Source organism: Meles meles, chromosome 20 (assembly GCF_922984935.1).
Source record: "Meles meles chromosome 20, mMelMel3.1 paternal haplotype, whole genome shotgun sequence".
In the NCBI taxonomy this organism is placed as follows: Eukaryota; Metazoa; Chordata; class Mammalia; order Carnivora; family Mustelidae; genus Meles; species Meles meles.
Genome location: NC_060085.1, coordinates 21,057,453 through 21,084,207, shown reverse-complemented (window position 1 = coordinate 21,084,207; position 26,755 = coordinate 21,057,453). Strand labels below are relative to the sequence as shown.

At 41.0% G+C, this 26,755-nt stretch overlaps 1 protein-coding gene across 5 annotated transcripts in view; it reads right to left on the bottom strand.

The window, feature by feature from the left end:
* The window catches only part of RAD54L2 (RAD54 like 2), a 111,382-nt gene that overhangs the window by 62,477 nt on the left and 22,150 nt on the right, over positions 1 to 26,755 (bottom strand). For all 5 annotated transcript variants that reach the window (XM_045990952.1, XM_045990956.1, XM_045990955.1 and 2 more), the window contains one exon: positions 6,592 to 6,784. In XM_045990952.1, the coding sequence (XP_045846908.1) occupies positions 6,592 to 6,730 (139 nt within the window). In that variant the 5' untranslated portion in view covers positions 6,731 to 6,784. The remainder of the gene's footprint in view (positions 1 to 6,591; positions 6,785 to 26,755) is intronic.

Sequence of the window (26,755 nt, the reverse complement as noted above, 5' to 3'; positions counted from 1 at the left end):
ATAGTAAAAGAAAAAAAAACTGCAAAAAAACACTTGAACTTTAGATTTACTGTTGTAGCGAAAACATCTGAAATTATTTGAACCTACTGAAAAAATAAGCAAATTAATAAATACACTGATGCTGAAAACCAAGTTCTCACTGTGGGAGAAAGATACAAATAGAAAACAGGAGAAGTTTTAAGGTTAGATCACTGTTTATGAACACAATTTTTTAAATAAATGTATTTCCTGGCTCTACAGACCAAAAGAGCCTATAATCAATGATATCCCAGTAGTAATGAGCACATGTATAGCCCAGATCTTAGCTTCTAAGTACCATTTCCCTCTAAAAGAAACCAACAATCTTTGGAGAAAAAGCCAGTTCCCAGGTTGGAACAGAGAAAATACAAGCTAAGTCTGGAACACTGCTGTGCCAGAAAGAAAAGGAAGTGCTCACAAACTACAGGGAACGTGTCCAAAGGAACAATGAAGTTAGCTGGAAGGTGCTCCCACTAGCCAAGTCTGGGACCATTTGAGCATCAAAATGAACAAGAGGGGGCGCCTGGGTGGCTCAGTGGGTTAAGCCGCGCCTTCGGCTCAGGTCATGATCTCAGGGTCCTGGGATCAGACTCTCTGCTCAGCAGGGAGCCTGCTTCCCCCTCCTCTCTGCCTCCCTCTCTGCCTACTTGTGATCTCTCTCTCTCTGTCAAAAAATAAATAAAATCTTAAAAAAAAAAATGAACAAGAGGAATGGATTCTACCACACTGAATTTTCAAGATTTTATTTATTTTTCTGAAAGAGGAAGCATGAGCAGGGGGACAGTCAGAGAGAGAGGGAGACCCCCCCACTGAACATGGAGTCCCATGCAGGGCTCAATTCCGAGATCATGAACTGAGTAGAAGTCAGATGGTTAACCATGGGTGACTCAGCCACCCAGGAGCCTCTATCACATGGAATTTTTCCAAAAAAGGATCTTTCCAAAAAAGGATCTGATACCATATTGGTATTTTTAAAAAATAAATAATAAAAATAATGAGGAGGAGGAGGAGGATGAAGAAAAATAAAGTGGGGAGGGAGAGCTCATCTTTACCAAAAAATACAAATAAATGTAAAAGGAATATAGAATCACAAAAATCACCATTTTGCTGCTACCATATTAATAATTGATACAAGCAGGAATCATAAATGGAAACGGAAAACACTGGGTAAAAGACTGGAGACATAGGATATTCCCATAGATTTAGGTTCACCGAAGCATTGTGAGGAAGGTACAGAGATTTACCATATACCCCCTCCCCAATACATGCATAGCCTCCCCCATTATCAATATCGCCCAGCAAAGTGGTCCATCTGTTATATACAGTGGATGAGCCTATACTGCCACATCATTATTACCCAAAACCTATAGTTTACATTAGGGTTCACTCTTGGTGTTATACGCTTTATGGGTTTGGACAAATACATAATGACATGTATCCACCATTAAAGTATCATAAAGAGTAGTTTCACTGCCCTAGAAATCCTCTGTGCTTTACCAATTCACCACCCCCCTCCTCTCTAAACCCCTGACAACTACGGATCTTTTAACTTTTATTATTTATTTATTTATTTTTAAGAGAGGAAAAGAGAAAAGAGAAAGAGAGAGAGAGAGTACAAGCAGGGGGAGTAGCAGGCAGAGGGAGAAGCAGGTTCCCCGCTGAGCAGGGAGCCTCACGTGGGACTCAATCCCAGGATCCCAGGATAACCTGAGCCAAAGGCAGACGCCCAACCCACTGAGCCACCCAGACTTCCCTATTTTTTATTTTGTAAAATAAAGGGGAAAGCCTGCTTTCCCCTCTCTCTCTGCCTGCCTCTCTGCCTACTTGTGATCTCTCTCGCCGTCAAATAAATAAATAAAATATTTAAAAATAAATAAATAAATAAAATAAAAAATAAAAACTTAGAAAAGTAAAAATAAGTGAGATGCTGTGGAATTACAAAGCCACTATAATTATGAAGACTTTTAAATGCACATGCAAAAAGGGATACACAACAGGATTCTAGTTTTGTAAAAATACATATTTGCATAGCAAAGACTGGGAAAACTGTAACAAAGCATCTCTCTCACTCTCTTCTGTCAAATAAAATCTTTAAAAAATATCCAAAATGTCTTACAACACACCAAGAGCCCCCAGTATGTTAGAAATGGAAAGCACTGACTTCTCCCCACCTTTTTAAAGACCAAATCATGGTGCTCCCCAAGAGTCAAGCCTCCATGCTGTCAGACTACTATCCCACAAGTCAACATTCAAAGGTCAGTACAAGGGGGAGACAATGCCCCATATAATGCAGCAAAGCTAAAAATACCTCTAACTCCCCCATTCACTTCCTATCTATCCCATTCTTCCACCTTTTTAAAGATTTCATCGTCCTCCCAGACTTTATCTATTTTGTCTTCAACCTGCCCCACATATGCAATAAGTCACCAAGTCCTATAAATTTTACTGCAACAAATCTGACCATTTACTCCTCCTATGCAGGTCAACTGATCCCAACAGTTCAAAAATCTCATTAATCCTTCCCATAAAGTTTTACCACAGACCTAATTGGTCTTCAGTATCTACAGGCCATCTCTTCTGTACACTGCTAAATAACACTCTTAAAAATCAAAGGTTTAATGAATACACCTTGGTAAAAACTTCCATCAATTTCATGCTGCCTTTAAAACAAATTCTAAACTCCCCCCGAAACTGATTCCAGGCTATCATTCCAGTCTCACTCTGGTCATTCCCCTAATGTGTCCAGTTCTATAGCAAGTAAGATAGGTCATCATTCTCTAGCATATGTCATACCTGCCTTTCTACTATGCCTTTACTCATGCTATTACTTCTAACTGTCCTCTCATCTCTGGTCAATAGTATTAATCAATTTCTTCCTTCACAGCACAAACTAAGAGAGAAAGCAACCCATTATAGGCAAGGGAATGATATGAATCTATAGTCTCACAAACAGCATGGGTTTGAAAAAGGAGTACCACTTTGGAAACCAAAGACCCAGCTTTACCACTTCCTTGCAAAGTCATACTGAGTGGGTCACTTGCCTTTCTAAGTCTCAATTTCCTTATCTCTAAAGTGTATCTGCCCTACCTAACACCTAAGATTATCAAGATAAGTAAGATAAACTGTGTCAAAATGCTTGTGAGGGGATGAACTAAAGCAATACTTAGAGTGAAATTAATAGTTTTAACTGTTTTTATTAGGGGAACAAATGTAAGCACATTCTTTTTTTAAAAGATTTATTTATTTATCAGAGACAGAGAGAGAGAGAGGGAGAGAATAAGTGAGAGTGGCAGAGGAAGAGGCAGAGAGAATCTCAAGCAGACTCCCTGCTGAGCACAGAGCCTGATGGGGAGTTCGATATTATGACCCTAAGATCATGACCTGAGCCAAAACCAAGAGTCAGTTGTCTGTTAGCGCCACCCAGGCACCCTGGTAAGCACATTCTTTTTTTTTTTTTTTTAATATCTTATTTATTTATTTGACAGAGATCACAAATAGGCAGAAAGGCAGGCAGAGAGAGAGGAGGAAGCAGGCTCCCTGCTGAGCAGAGAGCCAGATGCGGGGCTCGATCCCAGGACCCTGGGATCACGACCCCAGGACCCTGGGATCACAACCCGAGCCAAAGGCAGAGGCTTTAACCACTGAGCCACCCAGGCGCCCCCTGGTAAGCACATTCTTAAGACGTTTGGAAGTAATGGGCGACTGGGTGCCTCTGTGGGTTAAGCCTTTGTCTTCGGCTCAGATCATGATCTCAGGGTCCTGCAATCGAGCCCCACATCAGGCTCTCTGCTCAGCAGGGAGCTTGTTTCCCCCCTCTCTCTCTGCCTGCCTCTCTGCCTACTTGTGATCGCTGTCAAATAAATAAATAAAATCTTAAAAAAAAAAGAAAAAAAAAGTTTGGCAGTACTGCTAAACAAACCCAAAAGAAGTAGGAGGAAGAATATTATAAAGCAGAAATTATAAAGAAAACAATCACAAATAGAGGGAAAGTTCTTTGAAAAGGTGAGTATGATAGTTCAGATGTTTGTGTAAATGATGAGGAAGCACTACAAAAGTGAGTTATTGTCATCCAGTAGAGATGAAACTTCAAATAAAAAGAGCTGAAGTAACAGTTTCCTTTCTGAAAGGGTTTCTCAACCTTAGCACTACTGATATTTGGGGACAATAACTGTGTAGGACAGAGTTGTCCTATGCAATGTAGTATGTTTAGCAGCATCCCAGGTCTCTGCCCACAAGATGTCAGCAGCATTCTTCCCTCACTTTATGGAAGTCATGACAGTCAAAACTGTTTTCAGACACTGTAAATTGTCCCCTGGGAGGCAAAATCATCCTGCATTGGGAACCACTGCTCTAAGACAACAAAAGGCCACATCACACCATACCAGCTAAGACTATTCATAGCTATTCCTAATTTTAGAATAGCTGGCTGCTCTACCCATTAAGACTGTGGGATGACCAGCAAGCCAAGGCAGGAAGGGCAAGACTGAAGAAGTGGGCAGGTCTCAGATGGTTCAGCAAAATTGCAGTGTGTGCAAAATAAGAGAACCAGGAAAACTATAAGCTCTAAAACAGTGGCAGAGTTGCCACAAGTAACAGAAGCATCACTTCTATTTGGGAGTGCTTGGGTGAGTAGAGCTCTAACATTACTGTGAATCCTTGGTCAAAATCCAAGAAGTAACATACCCTAGCAGAGCAAGAGAAGAAGAGAGCACCTACAGAACATTTTTTTCTAATACTCTGAACTTCAGAAGTAATAAAAATAACTCATTTCAAATTTTTAAAAATTATCTCATCTGAGAATGGTATAAATATTCTTTTTTAAAAACTCCGTTACAGGGGCATCTGGGTGGTTAAGTGTCTGCCTTTGGCTCAGGACATGATCCCAGAGTCCTGGGATCGAGTCCCATATTGGCCTCCCTGCTCAGTGGGGAGCCTGCTTGTCCCTCTCCCCACCACCCTACTCATGCTTTCTCTTGCTCTCTCTCAAATAAATAAACAAAATCTAAAAAACAAAAACAAAAACAAAACAAACAAACAAACAAACAAAACTCCAGTTGCACAGCTACACTATGCTGAGACAAATTACAATTCTCACCACTTTTAAAGTAAAGTCCAGAGAAGCATATGCTTTCCTTTTAATAATTAAGAACCTAACAAGGAAGGCAGAATTCCAAAAAGCTAAGAGGGAAGACAATGTATATATATCCATCATACCCACCAGCAGCATCCTAAATCCGATCTAAACCTGACAAGAGTTCTAGGGGGTTTGTGAAAATATAATTTTGAGAACCCAAATGATAAAAAGCAAAAACTGATGCAGATACCTGGGGACTCTAATGCCATCTTAAGAACCATGAAAGCCAAGCAAGGCAGTCTGGTGGAGTACCCTTCCAGCACTATCTTCCATTACTTCTACTTACTCTACTTTACAGAAAGGAACTGCAGAACCAATTGGGGAGACTCCAACTGAATAAACAAGCAGTTGGCAGCAAACAATATCAAGGAAAAAATAAAATAAAATAAAATAAAATGGTCATTTCCCTGCCGAAGGTGGGGGATGTAGAAATGGGGCAGAGACTCCTAGATAGTATAAATGAGGGAAAACTGATCCCTGAACCAAATGACATCTGGTAGGATGAATGAGGACTGAAGATAGTACTTCCGCAAAGAAAAAGGATACATGTTCGTCCTTCTTGAATCTGGAGAAAAGCAGTAGTATATTTTCCTAGGCTCCATCAGATGCAAGCAGAGATAACCTAGTATAATGTTCCATCCTACCAAGGTGGTTTGTTATAAACAGAGAAAAACTTTATTCCTCAGTCAATAGGAAGCTTACAAACAACCAAATCCTATGCCATGAAAGCCTGAAATTAACTGAGAAGCGTTGTGGCTGGCCAGATGACCTGACATTAGACTGAAGATGAAAAGAAAAAGTCAATGCCACTGCAGTTAAGCTGTGGCAAAGGAAGGGGTGAGCCAAACAGGAATCCAGAGGGGTGCCCACCAGCTATAGAGGTGCAGTTCTCTCTCATCAGGAACAATTTACAGTCACTGGAAGTGGCTAGGAGGCAGAGCAGCACCACAGGAGATGCAATAAGCATTCTGGAGCTGTAAGCCTATCATCTGAAAATCTCTCCCCACATAATTCCCTCATGTCCATATAAGCAGAACCATAAATATAATTTCAGGAAACTCACAGCTACCCTCATGCCTACCTGTGGTCACCTGATGAATTCATGACCCAGATCACAAAGTCTCTCCACAAGGACTCTGCCATTGACTCCTCCATGACGTGGGCAAGAATTCTCTACTCTCAAATCTGCAAATGTGAATCTGCACATCTGTCAAAGATGAGTTAAATGCTAAAGGTTCATCCAGCACTAAAGTAAGGTCTATGCAGAGGGACAACAAGCCATTTCTTGAGAAATAGCATATGAGTTCATTGCTGCTGTGTTCCCAGTCTCTGCCTTCTCACAACAGATGACCTAAGAAATGCAACTGGAAACACCATGCTCTCCCAGCAAAAAACCCAAGAGAAGAAAAAATATGGCAACCTATGTCAGAGCCACTTACCATCCAGTAGGTCTTCCGCGTCATCCCTGCTGTGCTCCTCCACTGCCACTTCCTCCTCCTCCTCCTCCTCTTCCGCATCCTCCAGCTCCACGTCCGGGTCCAGGTCTGGATCGCTCCCTGAGGCGGATTCGTCTGACATGGCTCCCAGAGGTCCTCAGTGGGCATTACCGACTCATGATCCACTGCAGGGGTCCTGGAAGGAGGACAAGAAGCGTCAGGATCACCAAGCACTTCAATTAGAAACACGAATCTTTCAAAGAGAAAATGCCAAGGATGAATGCCCTGAAGGGGCAAACTAACCATACCCAAATTTCAACCTTCCTCACAAGTGCACTGACCCTGATATACGTTTTGGTGGCTCTCTGCCCAGCTCAAGTTTCTCTTCACTGCTTGGACAAGAAAACACCTTAAAGTGACCAAACAAACACACTCTATGCCTCAGAACTCCCACTTGTTCATTCCTTCAATTTTCTTTGTATCTCTATATATGCATAAACATACACATTAAGGATATATAGTCCCAGACACTACCACTAGGCTTTGGGAACAGAGCAGGAAACACAACAAATCATGCTGGGGAGTTGGCACAGCCAGGAGGAGACTGGGGGAGTTCTCACTGAGCAGAGGCCAGAGGGCAGAGGGAGCCACACAGACGTCCGGAGGGAAAGTGTTCCAGGCATAGTGAGCAGCATGGGCAGAGCCCTGGAATGAGAGTAACTAGGAGAGCCCAGGGAAGAGGGAGTGGTGGGTCCTGCCTGGAGCTGCCTCCAAGCACCATCTGGAAGACAGTATACTTTCCAACTACCTGAATGCAAGGCTTCCAGCAGGCACCACACTGCCACTCCTCCCAAGTGTATGGGGAGCCTCACACTCCCCATGACTCAGAATGTTCCTGTGTCCTTCTCTGTTCTCAGGCTCTGCCTATCTCTTAGCCCAATTTTAGCTCCATTTCTTCCAAGAAGTCTCGGTCAACTGCCCCACTGTTCTGGGGTCATACTTCCTCTTCTGAACTCCAGTATCAGCCATGCTTGACCAGGCTGACCTTCACTGAAGCCTTCATATGAGCTACCTGGCACAGTGCTTTGCCTTCTGTGGTTTCTCACTTCCAGACCAGACAGTAAATCCCCAAGGGCAGGGAATTCCGTGGGAATTGTATATATCCTGGAACTGGAAGCATGTCCTATTCAGATCATTCACTCATTCACGTTCACTCCCTCATTTGTCAACTTGGTCTATTATGTTTAATATATGGCAGGTACTGCGCTTGTCTGTCTTGTCTGTCTCTTTCTCTCTTGCCTGCTCTACTTTACTATTAGCTATAAAGGTCATTTCTTCTTTTTTTTTTTTCTTTTTTATTTTATTTTATTTTTTTTTTATTTATTTGACAGAGAGAAATCACAAGAGATGCAGGCAGAGAGTGAGGAAGGGAAGCAGGCTCTTGACGGGGGAAAAAAATAAAGAGAAAGCTAGATAGACTGCTTTGTGATAAAGCAAGCATTAGCAAAATGTTAACATAAATATTCACTAACCAATTCTTTCAATTTTTCTATATATTTCAAATTTTTCATAATAAAATGTGGGGAAGGAGCACAAAATAAATAATATTTTCTAAGACAAACTGCTACAGACAACCACATCCACAATCAGGTTATCCTAAAATTCCTCCCATCTCCCAAAATAAAAACCAAAACACAAGTCTCTAATTATTCAACACAAAAACTATTCCAGAACTGTAATCTCTTATTAAGGTCTAGACACAATTTGAAGTAGAACTTTTAAGTTCTCCTAAAAAGAAACAGAAACAAAATGAAATAACTGAATCCTTTAGTTCTGGAAAACTAGAATTTAAAACTGTCTATTTAACAACCATAGGAATTATGAGTGTGTGTCCCGATGTGTCATGTACTTAGCCTCTCAAGGCAATGAAAGCAAAAAACAGCTGTAAAATGATTTAGTAATAAAATTAAAATTTTTGCATTAATAATGCACTTCCAAAACACCTACAAAGGGTGTTAGGGCACAGGGAAGAAAGGTGTTCCACAAATACAAATTAATATAACTAATGCTGAACTATCATTCACTGAGTGACAAAGCAGATTCCAAATTTCTGAGGGAATAACAATCCTATGTCTTTAGGTTCATTAGGTTTTAGAAAGGAAGCAATAAATCAATGAGATGTCATCAGCTTTGGAAGTGAAATTGATTCTGAATATGAGTATGATGATAATTCAAGAGCAGCTACTCTGTGTGTGGAAGTCAGTTATCTGTAATCAGCATAACCCCTCTGGTTCATCCTAGACTGCTTAAGATAAGTATTTTGCTTACAGTGTGCGGCTTTTAAGGATAATTTTTAATTAGCGAGTACCTCTAGGTAATCTGAATGCCTGTCATTTTAGGGAAGAAATTGTGTGGTAGTGGAAGAATGACAATCACTCAGAGGTAAACAGTAACAAGGAGAAGCCTCCTGTGAACCCTCAGTTAATGAACATCTTCAAAACAACCTCAGCCCCAAGCTCCTGATAGAAGCAAACATCAATTAAACATCAACAACCACACATATTATTAGAATATGAGACATTGATAGAGGCCCCTACTCAAAAAACACTTTAAAAACAAGAACTTTGGGGACGCCTGGGTGGCTCAGTGGGTTAAAGCCTCTGCCTTCGGCTCAGGTCATGATCCTGGGGTCCTGGGATCGAGTCCCACATCAGGCTCTCTGCTCAGCAGGGAGCCTGCTTCCCTTCCTCTCTCTCTGCCTGCCTCTGTGCGTACTTGTGATCTCTGTCAAATAAACAAATAAAATCTTTAAAAAAAAAAAAAAAAAGAAAGAAAAAACAAGAACTTTAAAATAATACCCAGGTGATCAGATGCCCCAAACAGAGAATAAACCGGAAAGTGACAGATTTAAGTCCCACCAAATTTAGTTATTCTCTTTCCCTACCCTCCATGAGCCACCAAATTTCATTACAGGGATGACACAATGAATTCTTTTCTCTACTCTTCAGAATCATACCAACTAGGTAAAGGGCAAGTTTTGCTGTTACTGATCTCCTTCAAAAAAGCAACAAAAGGAAACTGGCAGAGGAAAAGCTGATCTTAGCAGGCAGCAGTGCAATCAATTACATTTTGTCGGTATGGGGGTCCACCCACACATACAAACACTTCCAAGTGGGCACAGCCTTTCAAACACAGGGAAGGTAGACCTGATTTGAGAAATTAGCTCTCAGTAGAACTGTAAGGCAGACATGAGGGAAAAAGTTGTTAAGGAAAAAAAGCATCTCATTTGCTCCCCAACCCATGTGAAACTGTCTCAATCTCCAGGGAAGAGGAGCTGTAGGAGAGATTATGGGTGTGCTGTGCCTTAATGAGGACGGGTATTCCTACAAAGCAAATTCTGGGAATCAAATTCTATTTTAATGAAACTGGAGAACCAGCTATTTAAAGAAGCTCTAAAAAGAACCACTCTGAAAAGTAAATACTCAATCCCTAAGTAATATGTTAATGTCTACAGTTTAATATATTGGGTTTCCTAATGGAGACTATAATTATGAAGAAACCCACAACCAATCCCACTCCAGTCCTTTACAGCAATCTTGAGAGTGAAGGAAAAGTTTCCTCTGCCCTGCTAAGTTCAAAAACATCGACACCTGTCTATAGAGCAGTGCCTGGCCAAGAATCAGTGAAATTAATCATGTCGGCACAGGCCTAAGACACACCCCTGGGGAGCAGAATACACAGAACAGAAAAACACAAAGACACACGGTACTAGCAAGGCCTTTGTTCACAAAGCAGACAATGCTTGGAGCATCCACACTGAAATCATAAAACTGTGGCACACACTTCCTCACCACGGCACAGCAGCCCATGCAATTTCAGAGATGTCTTTCTGGTCCTTGGCAGCATCCTGATGCTATGTTTGATATTAAAAAAATAATTCCAGACTGACACGTCCTCATTAATTTTGGTGATCTTGAGTTGTATTAAATTTCCCCAAATTATCTCAAAGCAATTCCGCAGCGAGTGCCATGCACACTTCCTCTCCATTAAGAGTATAAACAAAATGGGGCGCCTGGGTGGCTTAGTGGGTTAAAGCCTCTGCCTTCGGCTCAGGTCATGATCTGAGGGTCCTGGGATCAAGCCCAGCATTGGGCTCTTTGCTCAGCGGGGAGCCTGCTTCCTCCCCATCTCTGTCTCTGCCTGCCTCTCTGCCTACTTGTGATCTCTGTCAAGTAAATAATTAAAATCTTTAAAAAAAAAAAAAGAGTATAAACAAAACCATGCATTTATGTTAATTTACAGGGGGAGGAGCTTTAAGAGCATGAAAACATTCAGTCTAAAAACTTTAGGCAACACTTCTTCAAAGAACAGCACTAGTCAAGCAATTTATATAATTTAAAGACTTAAGAACAAAACAAGATTCAGTCCATTTCCAGCACTCAAAGGGTACTTTGGATTCTTCCAGCCTGCTGAGAGATCCACTATGGATCTCTGAAGTTATTTCAAAACACCTTTCCTGGGCAAGACAAAAACCTGATACATACATGTAGCCCAAATGCCTTTTGATTACCCTTCGATTACTTAAAAACACATTTAACACACACAAAGCAGCCATAGAGCTAGAAAATGACACAGCTCATGGGGCGCCTGGGTGGCTCAGTGGGTTAAAGCCTCTGCCTTCGGCTCAGGTCATGATCCCAGAGTCCTGGGATCGAGCCCTGCATCGGGCTCTCTGCTCAGCGGGGAGCCTGCTTCCTCCTCTCTCTCTCTGCCTACTGTGATCTCTGTCTGTCAAATAAATAAATAAATAATCTTTGGAAAAAAAAAAAAAAGAAAACGACACAGCTCAAGATATTTTATTCAGAAATCTAAGGAGACTTTTGGCAATATGGAGCTTAATTAAGACAAAATAAGGACGGGAAGGTGAACAAAACATTCAGGACTCCAAGGAGCAAGGCCACAAGAGACAACTCTCTTTAAAGGCAATGCAGTGGAGCTCCGTTCAGAGACTCAGCACCAAGCACAACAAGGGCACTGGAGCCATGTTTATAGAATCCATCAAGAAACCTAAATTCTAACCACAGCTCTATGGGAAACTGGCTGCATGATCATGGTCAAATCAGTTCTCTCTCAGCTTCCATTACCCCTCTTAGAAAGGCCAAGAGAGACAGACCAGAACTCATCTTCAAGATGCCTTCCAGATTCTATCACAGCAGTTCCCAAAGAGTGGTCCAGCGACCCCTGGGATCCTCAAGAAGGGTCAAGGGAGCCACAAAGTCAAAATCATGCATGGGTTAAAGAGCCATTCAAAGTGCAAGACAGACTAATGGATTTTAATATAACAGAATACAAAAAGTTCCTTGATATAGTTTCAAAGTCCATATTACAATTAACCTTGAAGAAACTACCACTTGTCAGAGTTTTGGTTACAGTATCAAAGAATACCCACAATTATCTGAAAAGGCTGCTAAAACACTCCTCCCTTCTCCAACTACATTCTTAATCTACTTTAACAACACAGTAAGTCAACAAAACAATAAGTCACAACATGCAGAAGCAGATTTGAGAATCTGTCTCTATTCAATCAGTCATTTTCAAATTTTCAAATGTATAAAACAATTCTACTCTTCTAATTTTTTCATTTTGGAAAATAGAGTCATTTTTCACTAAAAATTATGTTAATACATTATGAGTTTATTATATTTTAAAGAAATTGATATTTTTACATTCCTAATACAGTGACTATTGATCATTATAACCATATACACAAAAGCTTTTGGGGATCTTCAATAATTTTTAAAGTATAAAAGGATTTAAGACCAAAAAGCTGGAGATCTATTGTCTTAGAGTCCCTATTTTTAGGTATCATAAAGAAAAAACAGTATTTAAAAAGAATGTAATAAACAGGACCACATTACATAAACATAAAATATTTAATTTAATGCTGAATTCAAATAAAAAGTACAAACTTAATCTATTAATGATATATACAGGTTATTTTACAAATGTAATTAACCATCAAGGCCCAACCTTCTCAGTAACTGAAATTAATATTACATTTGCAAAGTCAAATTTTTACTTTTATTACTGAATCTCTGCTATTCACATGCCCTTTAAAATGGCCAAGGGCTGAGATTCCCTGTGTTTGCCCCCAAAGCTCCCTGACTTGGATCAAGAGGTCACTGAGCAGCATATCTCTGCAGGGTTAGTCCCAGGCATTTTGATAAGTAGGAATAAAACTCCAGAGGGCCACTGCTGAGGGAAGTAAATTAAAGACTCACTTCATTCTCCATGGAGTCAGCTGGAAAAAAGGGGGGAGGGAGGGTGAGAGACAACTGCGTGAGGAAGATAGCTAAAGCAGGGGTGTGCTTCGGCTGTGAGAAGGCTAGGTGACACAGCCACTACTGCCCAGAGGGACCCGGCTCTGAAAAATTCTCTTCCTCTCAATTGACACACATGTGTGCGTGAGCCACATGAACATTTTAAGCCATCAGTACAATGTGAGGGTGATTAAAAAGAAGAAGAAGAAGAAAGTAAGGTCCCAGGATCTCTGAATACTGAGGATGAAGCAAGAGCAAAAGCAATTTTGGCTAAATATGTTACCATTCAACTTGTGAGCCCTGTATCTCTCTCCACCCAGCTCTCAATTCTTAAAGTAGAGATAAGAAAGGTAAGGGTCTACAAGGCAGGAACATGTCTGGCCTACTTTCCCTGGGTTTCCTGAAGCCCAAGCCAGCCCTAAGTCCGGATCAGCCCTAAGTCCGGATCAGCCCTAAGTCCGGATCAGCCTAAGAGCAGGTTGGGTTTATCTACTAGATGGTAAGAAGAGGCTCAGAGAGAAGCCAAACCATGGCTGGTGTCCTGTCCCTTCAATTTCCACTACAACTACCCCACACCCCTCTCATCAGTCTCTTCCCAAAGCCCAATTCCTCTGATGCCCCTCCCAGCTCCTAGGAGTTCTATCACTGAGCCATGGAGCTCATGCTGGATGCCTACAAACCCAGAGAAACACAAGCTGAGCAGAGAGGGGATGGTTTGTTCTTCACAGCCCTGCAAACATTTACACAAACTTTAGTGGAGACTTCTCTGTATCTAGTCAACCTATCCATTAGACACAATCCTGAAAAGTTCTGTACCAGTAGCAATTTGACAAATCAAAGCTTTTTTTTTAAAGATTTTATTAATTTTTGAGAAAGAGGGAGAGTGAAAGGGAGCAGCAGACTCCCCACTGAGCAGGAGCCTGATGTAAGGCTCAATCCCAGGGCTCTGAGATCATGATCTGAGCCAAAGGCAGATGCTTAACCAACCCAGCAACCCTGGTATCCTAGCTTTTAAAAATAAGACTATAACAGAAACTCTACATAAATCCTTCTACAATACAAATAATAACCACAATTTTCTAAGTTGATATTGATCACTTTAGATTCTCAACTGCCATTCATTTTAAAATAGCTATAACTATACAGTATATAGATTGCATGCTATCGTTTTTCCTAGATTGGAATCAACTACAAATAAAAGTCTTAATGGATGACTCCTATTTTGTGACATATACTCATATTTTCAAAACAATCTACAGGAAAATTTTAATATACCAATATCATTGTATTTACATGGTTATTCAAGTTTTTCTCTTTGGCTTTGCCAAGTGACTTGGGCACACTGTGTGATTAGCTCCTTAAAGACATAAGTAAACTCTTCTTACTATCTTTCTTTCTTTTTTTTTTTTTTTTTAAGTAGGCTTCGCACTCAACACAGACCTCAAATTCACAACCTTGAGATCAAGAGTTGCATGCTCTACCAACTAAGCCAGCCAGGTGCCTGAACATAGGTAAACTCTTCTGGCTCTAAAATAAATGGTAATGCTAGTCAGATACACACACTATGGTAACTGTGATACAAAACAAAAATGTATTTAGTCTTTTCCCCTGGTTCCTGGGAGAGCTCCCCAAACCCTTGGAATTTTCTGAGTGAAGGAGTATCTTTTGTTGTTTACATTGAGCCCCCTTTTGATCACACTTAAATTTGTGGCAATGAAACCACTTAGGTAGGGTAGGGCCCCCAGACAGCCTTAGGACATCCTGGGTGGCTCAGTCTGTTAAACCTCTGACTCTTGATTTTGGCTCAGGTCATGAGCTCAGGGTCCTGAGACCAAGCCTGGCGTCAGGCTCCCCATGCAGAGGGGAGCCTGCTTCCCCTCTCTCCCTCTGCCCCTCACCCTACTCTGTGCACGAACGTGCTTGCTCTCTCTCTAAATAAATTAAAAAATCTTTAAAAAATAATGCCTTTAGGAAATACACAATGAAGTATTTAGTGGTAAAAATATATAAAAAATCTTCTAAAAGACATTTTAACAAGAGAATAAAATCATCTATTCCTAGTTGTCCGAAGATTTAACACTTAACAAGTACGAAATATTTCCAAGTACAGATTTGAAAGATTACCTAGCTGAATATTCTCTATAATTAATTAGTAACAAATTAGTATGAAACTTCCTTTAAGACACAAAAATGTAGGGTTAAAAGGGCTAAGTGAGCCTCCCAGCATCCCTATGTGAAAACAGGATGTCCTCTAGGTAGGGGATAGGCCTCTCTCCCTCTTCTCCTGAGCCCAGGAAGAACTGGAATCATCTCTGAGGCAAGTCTCACCTGGGTTCCCTCTGGAAGGCTCTAGGTCTAGTCAATGTCATAAAAAAAAAAAATAGCACCCCACAGGCAGGTAGAAATTGGACTCACCATCTCACCCTCCCTTTTTGTGTAGACGTGGCCCAGTTCTGAAGTCTTCTAAGGAGACTTACATAATCTATCTAGATTACATGTTTCACTGTTACTTATGGCCAAGGTTATTCAACCTGTGCCCAGTGCTTAAGGCTCCTACACACACACACACACACACACACACACACACACACACAGTCATGCCTGCGCATGTGCACACATAAGCAAGTGCACATGCACTTCATCATTACAGAAGGAAGCTTAAGATTCATACCACCGGGGCGCCTGGGTGGCTCAGTGGGTTGGGCCGCTGCCTTCGGCTCGGGTCGTGATCTCAGGGTCCTGGGATCAAGTCCCGCATCGGGCTCTCTGCTCAGCAGGGAGCCTGCTTCCCTCTCTCTCTCTCTCTCTGCCTGCCTCTCTATCTACTTGTGATCTCTCTCTGTCAAATAAATAAATTAAAAAAATCTTAAAAAAAAAAAAAAAGATTCATACCACTGAACCACTTAGTTAAGTACACTTGCACTACATCTCTCTCTGCTCTAACGTTGGACATGAATATTGACGAAAACAATGACATCTGAAGATCAGCAAAAATAAGTGGGAAAGAGTGTGACTTAACCTAATGCAATATACTGAAGTAGAAAAAAAGCTGCTTCTTTCAAACTCATACTTGTATATCTTCTTTGGGGAAAAGCATATGAAGTCTGGACAAAACTCAGGCTATAGATTTTGCTAGTAAGAAGAAAACCTACAGGAAAACCTCATCTCTGTAAACAGAAAATAATGGATGTTGACCCTTAGGAAGAAGAGCTATCTCTCAAAGACTGAAATGTGGCTTGTGTGGATGCACACACCAAACCAGTTATCTATCATCACTCTTCAGATAAAGATGCTTATTCCGTGGAGGCAAAGCCATAATTCCATTACACCATACAGGCGGTACAGAGACCAAAATAATTCACACAAGTATCTTAGGGCCACAATACTCTCTTGGTAGAAGGGACAAAGGGCACATACCAAGATGAACAAAAAGTCTGAGGAAATAATTTAAAGAAAAAAGTAGCTGATAGCTATTCTGTACAAAGAATGGTCAAAGGAAAAGACAGAAAGGTTAGCGATTAATTAGTCCAAATTATTATGGTCCAATATTATGATATAATAAAGACACTATGCCAGGAACTGTGGGAGTGATACAAATACATGCCTCAAAGAATGATACAGAGCAAGAAGCCATAAGACTATCTGACTCCAAAAGAGAAAGAATCAATAATAATATCATTTTGGGACACCAAAGAAGTCTCTAGCATTTGAGTAAATAACAAATACCAAGTCAAATCTAATCATAATTTAAAATGAATACAAAACAATACAAAAATGAGGGGCGCCTGGGTGGCTCAGTGGTTTAAAGCCTCTGCCTTCAGCTTGGGTCATGGTCCCGGGGTCCTGGGATCAAGCCTCACATCGGGCTTTCTGCTCGGCGGGGAGCCTGCTTCCTCCTCTCTCTCTGCCTGCCTCTCTGCCTACTTGTGTCTCTGTCAAATGAATAAATAAAATCTTTAAAAAAAATACAAAAATGAAAAATGACATTTTTGTCCCACCAAAAAATTTACAATGCATTATTTCCCTTAATTACACTAAACATTTGCCCTAAATACATTCACAGTCTCTTACTTGATCTCTGGTACCCACGATACACATTCACCCTAGTGCATTTAAGGGTAGAGTCAAAGCCTGCATGGCTTCTCTCTAACCAGAGTGAGGCTACCCTGGAATTAAACTGCAAGCCTCTGCCACATCAGCATTCACAATGCCAACCTACAAGAGCTGGCAACCACTATCCAAGAATAATCTAGTTGAGAGTGAAGAATAAAAGTGGAACACCTAGGGGCGCCTGGGTGGCTCAGTGGGTTAAGCCGCTGCCTTCGGCTCGGGTCATGATCTCGGGGTCCTGGGATCGAGTCCCGCATCGGGCTCTCTGCTCAGCGGAGAGCCTGCTTCCCTTCCTCTCTCTCTGCCTGCCTCTCTTGTGATTTCTCTCTGTCAAATAAATAAATCTTTAAAAAAAAAAAAAAGTGGAACACCTAAAGACAACTGCCCAAATCTCAAGGACAGGAACTCCACACCTGCATTCAGGGAAGATTAAGGAAGTTCCAATCTTCTGATCATTTAGTCAACAAGTAGTTATTACTTACTCTTTTTTTTTTTTTAAGATTTTATTTATTTATTTGACAGACAGAGATCACAAGCAGGCAGAGAGGCAGACAGAGAGAGAGGAGGAAGCAGGCTCCCTGCCAAGCAGAGAGCCCGAGGCGGGGCTCGATCCCAGGATCCTGGGATCATGACCTGAGCTGAAGGCAGAGGCTTTAACCCACTGAGCCACCCAGGCGCCCCAGTTATTACTTATTCTTATAGTTTGTTCTCAAGTGGGCATTGCCCTGGCACCATGGCCAAAATAAATATGCACAAAAAAAGAAAGGAAGTAAGTGAGAGAAAAAGGACATGATGAGGAGCTAATCCTTCCTCCTGCCCAGCAAAGCATGCAAGAATGAGTGCAACTCACTGTTACATCATAGTAAAACTGAACGAAAGACCTAGCTAAGTCAATGGCGGCACTGGCAGAAATGGAGGGCTCAAGGCTGCCATTCAGCCAAGTTATTCGAGAAACTACTTGAACTACTATCACCACAGGTGTTCCAGAACCTCTTAATCAACTCTTCCATTAACTAAAGATAAAAAAAACAGTGGCTTCCATAGGAAGTAATTCTGACAAGTGGGCCTCTTCACATTCCCAATGTCCCATTTTAAAATAGTGCTACTCTTAATGAAGTTGTTATCATTATTTTTGCACTAGTTTGGCTATAACATACTAGGCAGACCTCTACATATATGTATATACATTTTTTTTTTAAGTTCTGTATTTATTTGAGAGAAGGAAAGAGAGAGAGTGTGCACGTGCATGTGCAAGCTGGGGGAGGGGCAGAGAGGCGGAGAGAATCTCAAGCAGACTTCCAACTGAGCCTGGAAGCAAGGCTGGATCTCATGACCCTGAGATCATGACCTGAGCAGAAGTCAAGAGTCAGAAGCTTAACTGACTGAGTCACTTAGGTGCCCTTATGTATATTTTGGACTTGATAATAGTATTATACAAACTGCAGTTTAATCTTTATAATAAAGTATTGAAATTATAAGAATAATGACATATTTTGAGCTTGGACAGACTTCTAAAAACTGCCACTAACATAAAAGTATGGAAAGAACTTGTGCCATTTTACTAATGTCCTTAGTGTTGTGGTTATCTTGATCAAGAACTATGAAATACATACCATTTCAAATTTCAAGATTTAGTGTGCTATTTTATAGCATCCCTACTGATTATACTTTTGCCCCAAAACCTATAAAATTATCCGCAAAAGAAATTATTAACTGAGAGTGAGTACTTGAATACTGGGTATACACCAGAAGATGATGCCAGGTTAACAGTTCTAGAGCTTTCCAGTAGAAACCAGTAAGGCAGCACCACAATGACCAAGGTCCATCTAACAATTTGGACAAGGGCTCCCTGCTTGGCACCTTGGCAGACAGGAGATCTTGTAAATTCTCCCACTGCAAAACATCTAGAAATATGAATAAAATTATATATAACACATATCTTATTTTAAATGCACAGCTGTTTTCACACACACACACACACACACACAAAACCAATAGAATAGACTAAAGGCAAGAATGAAAGGCAAGGGGCGCCTGGGTGGCTCAGTGGGTTGAGCCTCTGCCTTCAGCTCAGGTCATGATTTCAGGGTCCTGGGATCAAGCCCTGCATTGGGCTCTTTGCTCGGCGGGGAGCCTGCTTCTCCCTCTCTCTCTGCCTGCCTCTCTGCCTACTTATGATCTCTCTCTCTGTCAAATAAATAAAATCTTAAAAAAAAAAAATGAATGAAAGGCAAACTGAAAATATAGATAAATATTCTTGAAAGCTGACACTATGTCAATCCTAGAAGAAAGGGGTGCCAATCCTATGGGTAGGTGGAGGTTAGATTAAGAAACAATGCCTTGTGGTTCAAAGAAGCTAAAAAGTAAAGACTACAACCTCTACATAAAGACTGGAACTTAGGGCACCTGGGTGGCTCAGTGGGTTAAATAAAGCCTCTGCCTTCGGCTCAGGTCATGATCTCAGGGTCCTGGGATCGAGCCCTATATCAGGCTCTCTGCTCAGCGGGGAGACTGCTTCCCCCTCTCTCTCTTCCTGCCTCTCTGCCTACTTGTGATCTCTGTCTGTAAATAAATAAATAAAATCTTAAAAAAAAAAAAAGACAGGAACTTAAAAGAGTTATACTCTCAGTAAAGAGTGGTGTAGAAAAAAAAAAAAAAAGAGTGGTGTAGAAAAAAATCTAACCACCAATAAACAAGACAACATAAAAACTTATGTCAACCTGGTTTGGAGGAGGGGAAAAGTATCCAATCTACATGGTCCAAGAAATTAATCAAAACTAAAGTGGTCCAGGGGTGCCTGGGTGGCTCAGTCAGTTAAGCATCCAACTCTTGATCTCATCTCAGGTCTTGACCTCAGGGGCATGAGTTCAAGCCCCTCACTGGGCTCCACATTGTGCACAGAGCCTACTCTAAAAAAGGGGAGGATGGGGGAGGCACCTGGGTGGCACAGTCAGTTAAGCATCCAACACTTGGTTTCAGCTCAGGGTTGTAAGATCGAGCCCTGCTCTGCTGAGTGCAGACCCTGCTTGGGATTCTCTCTCCTCCTTCAGCCCCCCCCCCCAATAAATAAATAAATCTTTAAGAAAAAAAGAAACTAAAGTGGTCCCACGCAAGTGATATACACCAGTCACCTACAAGTAAATGTAAAACATCTCTAGGATATACCTCTACCTGGGCCACATAAGACTCACAGGTAAAGCCTTATTGAAGATGAACTCACAATCCTAAAGTACAAACACATGAGCAACTAACCAAAGAAAAGCAAGAGTCAACAGGGTAAGACTAAAACTAGTTTACTAATAAAAACTTCTGATAATAAAACTACCAGATTGAAGGAAATAAACTATATACTATCTGAAAAGAGGCAGAAAAAACTTTCATAAAATTTAAAACCTATTCATGATGACAAAAGCAAACAAACTCTTCACAAACCAGATGAAACTTCTTTCATTGGATAAAAGGAATCTATCAAAAGCCACAACACATTTAGTATGGCTAGGAGCATACACTACAAACTCAGGTACGAGATATGGCTGCATGCTACCAGTATTTTTATCAACATCAAGTTGTCAGAGATTTTTTTTTTTTAAAGATTTATTTATTTACTTTGGAGCCAGAATGAATGAGCTCAAAGGAGGGGAAGGGGCAGAGGGAGAATATCCAAGCAGACTCACACTGAGTGCAGAGCCTGACACACAGCTCAATCCCTTCACCCATGAGATCAGGACACTCAACCAACTGAGCCACCTAAGAGTCCCCAAGTTATTAGAGTTTCTAACAAACAGACAAGACACACACATACACAAAGCATTAAGATCAGATCAAAGAAAGAAAATTGTCAACAATAGAGGATCCTATTTATTCTACATAGAAAATCTATAGTTAAACTACTATTAGAAATACAGGAGAGCTTAGTAAGCAGTTAGATGAAAGAACAATATAGGAAAATCTACCTTCTTTTTTAAGATTTTACTTTTATTTATTTGAGAGAGGGGGCATGCGTGAGCAGGGAGAAGGGGAGAGGGAGAGGGACAAGCAGACTTCATACTAAGGAGGGAGCCCAACACAGGGCTCTATTCCAGGGCTCCAGGATCATGACCTGAGACAAAGGTATGCGCTTAAGCAACTGAGCCACCCAGGCGCCCAAAATCTATTTCTATATGCATTCAACACCCACTTAGACAGAAAGTATAATTTTAAAAATACTACTTATATCTGGCAATAAATCCAGGGAAACATATCTAAAACTTCTGCAGTAAAAAGTGTAACAATCTCACTTAAAGAAACCTAAATAATCAGAAAAATGTGATATGTTCCAACATGAAGACTCATATGTCAATTTTCCCTATGAACTCAATGCATTTCTAACCAACATCCCAAGGCACAAAATGCATAAACTATAAAGGGAAAGATCAATACATTTTACTACATCAAAAATGAAAACGTCTGCACAAGAAAATATCATAAACAAAGCAAAGATAATCCATAGTCTGGGGATATGTGCAGGCATAGAACTAGTGGAAGGATCAGTATCCACAATACATGAGGAACTCTTAAAAATCAGCAAGAAGATAAAGAATAAGACTAGGTAACTCTTAAAAAGAGAAAACTCAAATGATCAAAAGACATTTCATACACATTAGATAAAGTTTTTGCCAGAGTCTGACAGTACAAAGTGCTGGAGAGGCTACTAAGTAAGGGCCTACAGATAACTGGTGGGAGTATAAATTGCTACTTTAAATAACTGGAAATATCTAGCAAGATTAAAGATACCCAGCCCTATGATTCATAAATTTTGCTCCTAGGAAAATTCTAGAACAGGTATACGAGTAAATTTTGAAACTATGTTGTATCATTGTAAGGATGGATGGGGGGAGGAAGCAATCTAAATACTCATTAAAAAGAAAATGCACAAATAAGGGCACCTGGGTGGCTCAGTTAGGCATCTGCCTTCAGTCCAGGTCATGATCCCAGGGTCCTAGGATCGAGCCCCGCATCAGGCTCCCTGCTCAGTGGGGAGCCTGCTTCTCCCTCTCCTGCTCCCCCTGCTTGTTCTCATTCTCTCTCTGTCAAATAATAAAGTCTTTCAAAAAGAAAAAAAGAAAAATGCACAAATATATTATAGCCCTCTCACCCAACTGAATATTATACAACTTGAAATAAATGAACTAGAATGTAACATAAATCCCTATGGATAAACTTCAATGACATAATATTAAGTGAAAAAGTTATAGAAAGATAAATACAAGATAATAACTACATATATAAAGTGTTAAAATATACAAAACAACACTCAAAGTTGTAAGGAAACATATTCAGTAAAAGAAGGAAAACATGCATGGGAATAATATGTAATTCACAAGAGTGTTACTGCTGGGGTAAGAAAGTAAATGGGACTAAGAATTTAAATATCTTCACTCTGGTTTGTTTTCTTAAGTATGAATATCTGAAGCAGGATTATGACATATTGAGATATGTTAAAGCTGGAGAGTCATAAGCATTTTTGTTATACTATTCTGGATACTCTTCTATATGTTTGAAATAAATAAACAAAATAAACAATAACCAACAACCACCCAAAATAATAAATAAAAGTTCTGACAAGCAGCAACCCCTAAAAGTTCTTTTTCTGGCATTAAAAATTAGTTTTTAAAAAAATCATGTCCAGGGATGCCTCGGTGGCTCAGTCAGTTGAGCATCTGACTCTTGGTTTTGGCTCAAGTCATGATCTCAGAGCCGTGGGATCGAGCCCCAAGTTGAGTTCCATGCTCAGCATGGAGTCAGCTTCTAACTCTTCCTCTGATCCTCCCCAGCCCCCTGTTCTTTCTCTCTAAAATAAACAATAAAAATAAAATCTTAAAAAAAAAAATCAGTTCCAGCTCTTATAAAGGGAGGTTCATCACATCATTCCAGCTGGTGACCCAACCCTAAATCACCTTTATCAATTACTAAGGACACAGGCTTGTGGCAAAGATCTGCTGAGCTTCCACTATGCATGCTATGTTTCACAAACTGTATCACTTATTAAAATTTTCACATTAATTCTAACTGGATTAATATGTAATGATTTCTTTAAGTAATAAGATCAACTCTGATGGACATAAACACACTGAAAGAAGAACATACTTGCCAATTAAACAGTACAGCAGGCCCGGGGCGCCTGGGTGGCTCAGTGGGTTAAAACAGCACAGCAGGCCCTGCTCTGCCTGTGCTAGATGGTGTCAGGTTTGGTGGGGGAGGGTGGTAACTACTCTTGGGGAAGGACAGTCACCTGCCAAGATACTACCTCAAAACCTCCTCTCCTTAAAAAGAAGACAACTGGTGCCCAGGGGTACTGGTGTTAAGCAACTCTACAGACAAAAGGCCTTAATCTCAATTAGAAAAGAATCAGAAGGGGGGCACCTGGGTGGCTCAGTGGATTAAGCCGCTGCCTTCGGCTCGGGTCATGATCTCAGGGTCCTGGAATCGAGCCCCGGCATCGGGCTCTCTGCTCCGCAGGGAGCCTGCTTCCTCCTCTCTCTCTGCCTACTTGTGATCTCTCTGCTCCGCAGGGAGCCTGCTTCCTCCTCTCTCTCTGCCTACTTGTGATCTCTCTGTCAAATAAATGAATATAAAAAAAAAAAGGAAGAAAGAAAGAAAAGAATCAGAAGGACGGAGGAATTCAGTACTTATACATGTTCCTGAAGGTCAATCCTGGCAATTTACGTTGTCTTCCCAGAGCATCTGAGACTGACAATTAGACCTAGTAACATTCAAGAAGTGAAAAGGCCGCCCTGTTCTCACCTCTAGACACTGCCTTAGGGGTTCCATACTTTCCACTATCATCAACAAAATGGGAAGAAATAAAGCTTCTCTCATTTGGATTTGTACAAAGGCATCAAACACATGATCCTCAAATGAAAAATGGTTTCTGGGGCGCCTGGGTGGCTCAGTGGGTTAAAGCCTCTGCCTTTCGCTCGGGTCATGATCTCAGGGTCCTGGGATCGAGCCCCGCATCGGGCTCTCTGCTTGGCGGGGAGTCTGCTTCCTCCTCTCTCTCTCTATGCCTGCCTCTCTCCCTACTTGTGATCTCTGTCTGTCAAATAAATAAAATCTTAAAAAAAAAAAAATGAAAAATGGTTTCTTAACAGCATCCTACTATAAATATATAAATAAAAGGCACTACAGGCTCCTGCAAAGCTGTAACTGCCCCATTTTAACTCTCTTTCCCCTATTATAGTATTACATCTGGACTAATTTCTTCAATAGGCTGTCTCTGGTTTAGATAAGAAGCTAATATCCATCCTGTACTGAGCATGGATATTATTTATCCTCTTCTTTAGAGGGTTAAAGAAAAGGAAGACTCCATGTTTATTTATTTATTTCAGAGGAAGAGAGACAGAGCCAGCGCATGTGTGCACACAAGACGGGGGGCAGCAGAGAATCAGACTTCCTGCTGAGCAGGGGGCCAGATGCAGGACTCTATCCCAGGACACAGGGATCATAACCCTAAGCCGAACAGATGCTTAACCAACTGAGCGACCCAAGTGCCCCCTTATTTATTTTTATTTTAAGTAGGCTCCATGCCCAATGTGAGGCCTGAACTCAAGACCCTGAGATCAAAAAACAAAATGCTCATGCTCTACCGACTGAGCCAGCCAGGGACCCAGGAAAGGAAAACTCCAAGAGCACCTCTTATACTGCATATCTAAGCCATTTCTAACTCCTTGCTCTGTTTACATTGGTTAGGCATCCTAGATAACAAATCTCATATCTTCAGTAACATGTATGGAGGACTCCAAGTCTACTGTAATCTGCTAACTGTGGCCCACAGTAGGCATTTGTTTTCCTGTACAAAGCAGAGACAAATTCCTTCATTGCTTTGGAAAAGATACCCCTGGCCTGTAGATTTTCTGGGTCCTTACCAAGCCCTGGCAGCAGCTTCAAACACTTCAAAAGACCTATCTATATAATGCATTAACACCAGGATAAAGACTCTAGAGCCAGCTGACTCGAAATCCTGAAAAACACATCAATAGATGAATCAATTATTTAATTTTGCTTTCCAAAAGATGTCTCCTCTAGGCTGCCTCTAAACTTGACAGGAAGTACAGTGATCCTCCTGTTATCTGCACATGGTCTTCCTTCTGACATATCATCAGGTCAGTAGTAGCCTAACAAAACGTCACAATGCCTACATCATTCAACTCACTGCATCTCATCACACGGGCATTTTATCATCTCACATCATCACACAATACAGTAAGACATTTTGAGAGAAAGAGACCACATTCACATAATTTTTATTACAGTACACTGTTATAATTGTTCTATCATTTGTATTGTTAATCCCTTACTGTGCCTAATTTATAAATTTAAAAGTTCATCATACATACATATGTGTAAGAAAAACACAGTACATATAGGGTTTGGTACTATCTGCAGCTTCAGGTATCCACTGGGGCTCTTGGAACGTACACCCCCCAGGTAAAGAGGGGCTACTGTAATCAATTTTTAAGGAAGATTTGAAAATAACCACAGCATATTTAGGGAACTGAGAGGAACATGAGAGAAAGGAAAGGGATTATGATCTGTAGAGGACAAGCGGATACTCTACCACCTAGTAACTAATCTTCCCACACCTGAGCCTTTTCCAGTGCCAGGGAGAGTCAATACTTTCATTATCTGCAGACTTAATCAGTTAAAACTCACCAAATGTACTACCACATGCTGATATATAGAAAAGAATTAAAAAGGAATAACCCCTTCTCAGCAAAATGATAAAGTGAATACGACGCTACTACTACATTCTAACTGCTTACCCTTGTGGTTTTCCATAAAACACACGAGCCAGGGCGGGGTGGTGCGGTGAAGACCATGACTTTATAAACCAAGAGGTTTTTTGTTTGTTTGTTTGTTTTTTCACAAAAATGCACATTCTCTGGGGGTGCCTGCGTGGCTCAGTAGGTTAAGCATCTGACCCCTGATTTTGGCTCAGGTCGTGATCTTGGGGTCACAAGGTCAAGACCCCCAACAGGCTTTACACTCTTGTCCCTCCCTCTCCCTCTGCTCCTCTCACATATGCATGCGCGCACACACATTCCCTCTCTCTCAAATAAACAAAATCTTTTTTTAAATAATAAGAATAGAATAAAATAAAATGCACATTCTCTGGACCCTGACATAAAGAAGCTCTGAGATCTTGGATCAGTCTGTTCTATAAAGCTTCAGAGCGTGAATAGAAGTCACGACTGAGAACCAGTACTTGGAAAGCTCAAACACCCTAAGAAACCAAAGCAAAGCCATTACTTAAGGATACAGCCTCCTGGGGTACTAGTCAACAAAGAATACCGAGTAGCAGTAGAGATCCAATAAGCTCAGTTCAAAACATGGCCTGTGAAGAAAATGTGCTGGAAGAAATGTGAAGATGGAGTAAAAGACAGGAAACAGAGCTAGTTAAAAAGGAAAGGCCAGACTTGAGAACCATTCAGGAGGTAAAATGAACCGCTAACAAAGTACTGTTCTTCAAGTCTCAATGAAAGAGTAAAAGACAGAGGAGGCTTCTCTTCTAGGTTTCCCTAACCAGTGCCTAGGGTGCTGCTGTCACCTCCTCCTTAGACACCAGCCCAGGCTAGAGACCAGATGTCATGTGTATCCCAGCTTTTACTATCAGCAATGTTGAAGAGGCAGTAGGTGTATCACAGGGCAGTGTCGAGAGACCCAGGTTAAAGGTACCGGTTAACTGAAACAAATTATTT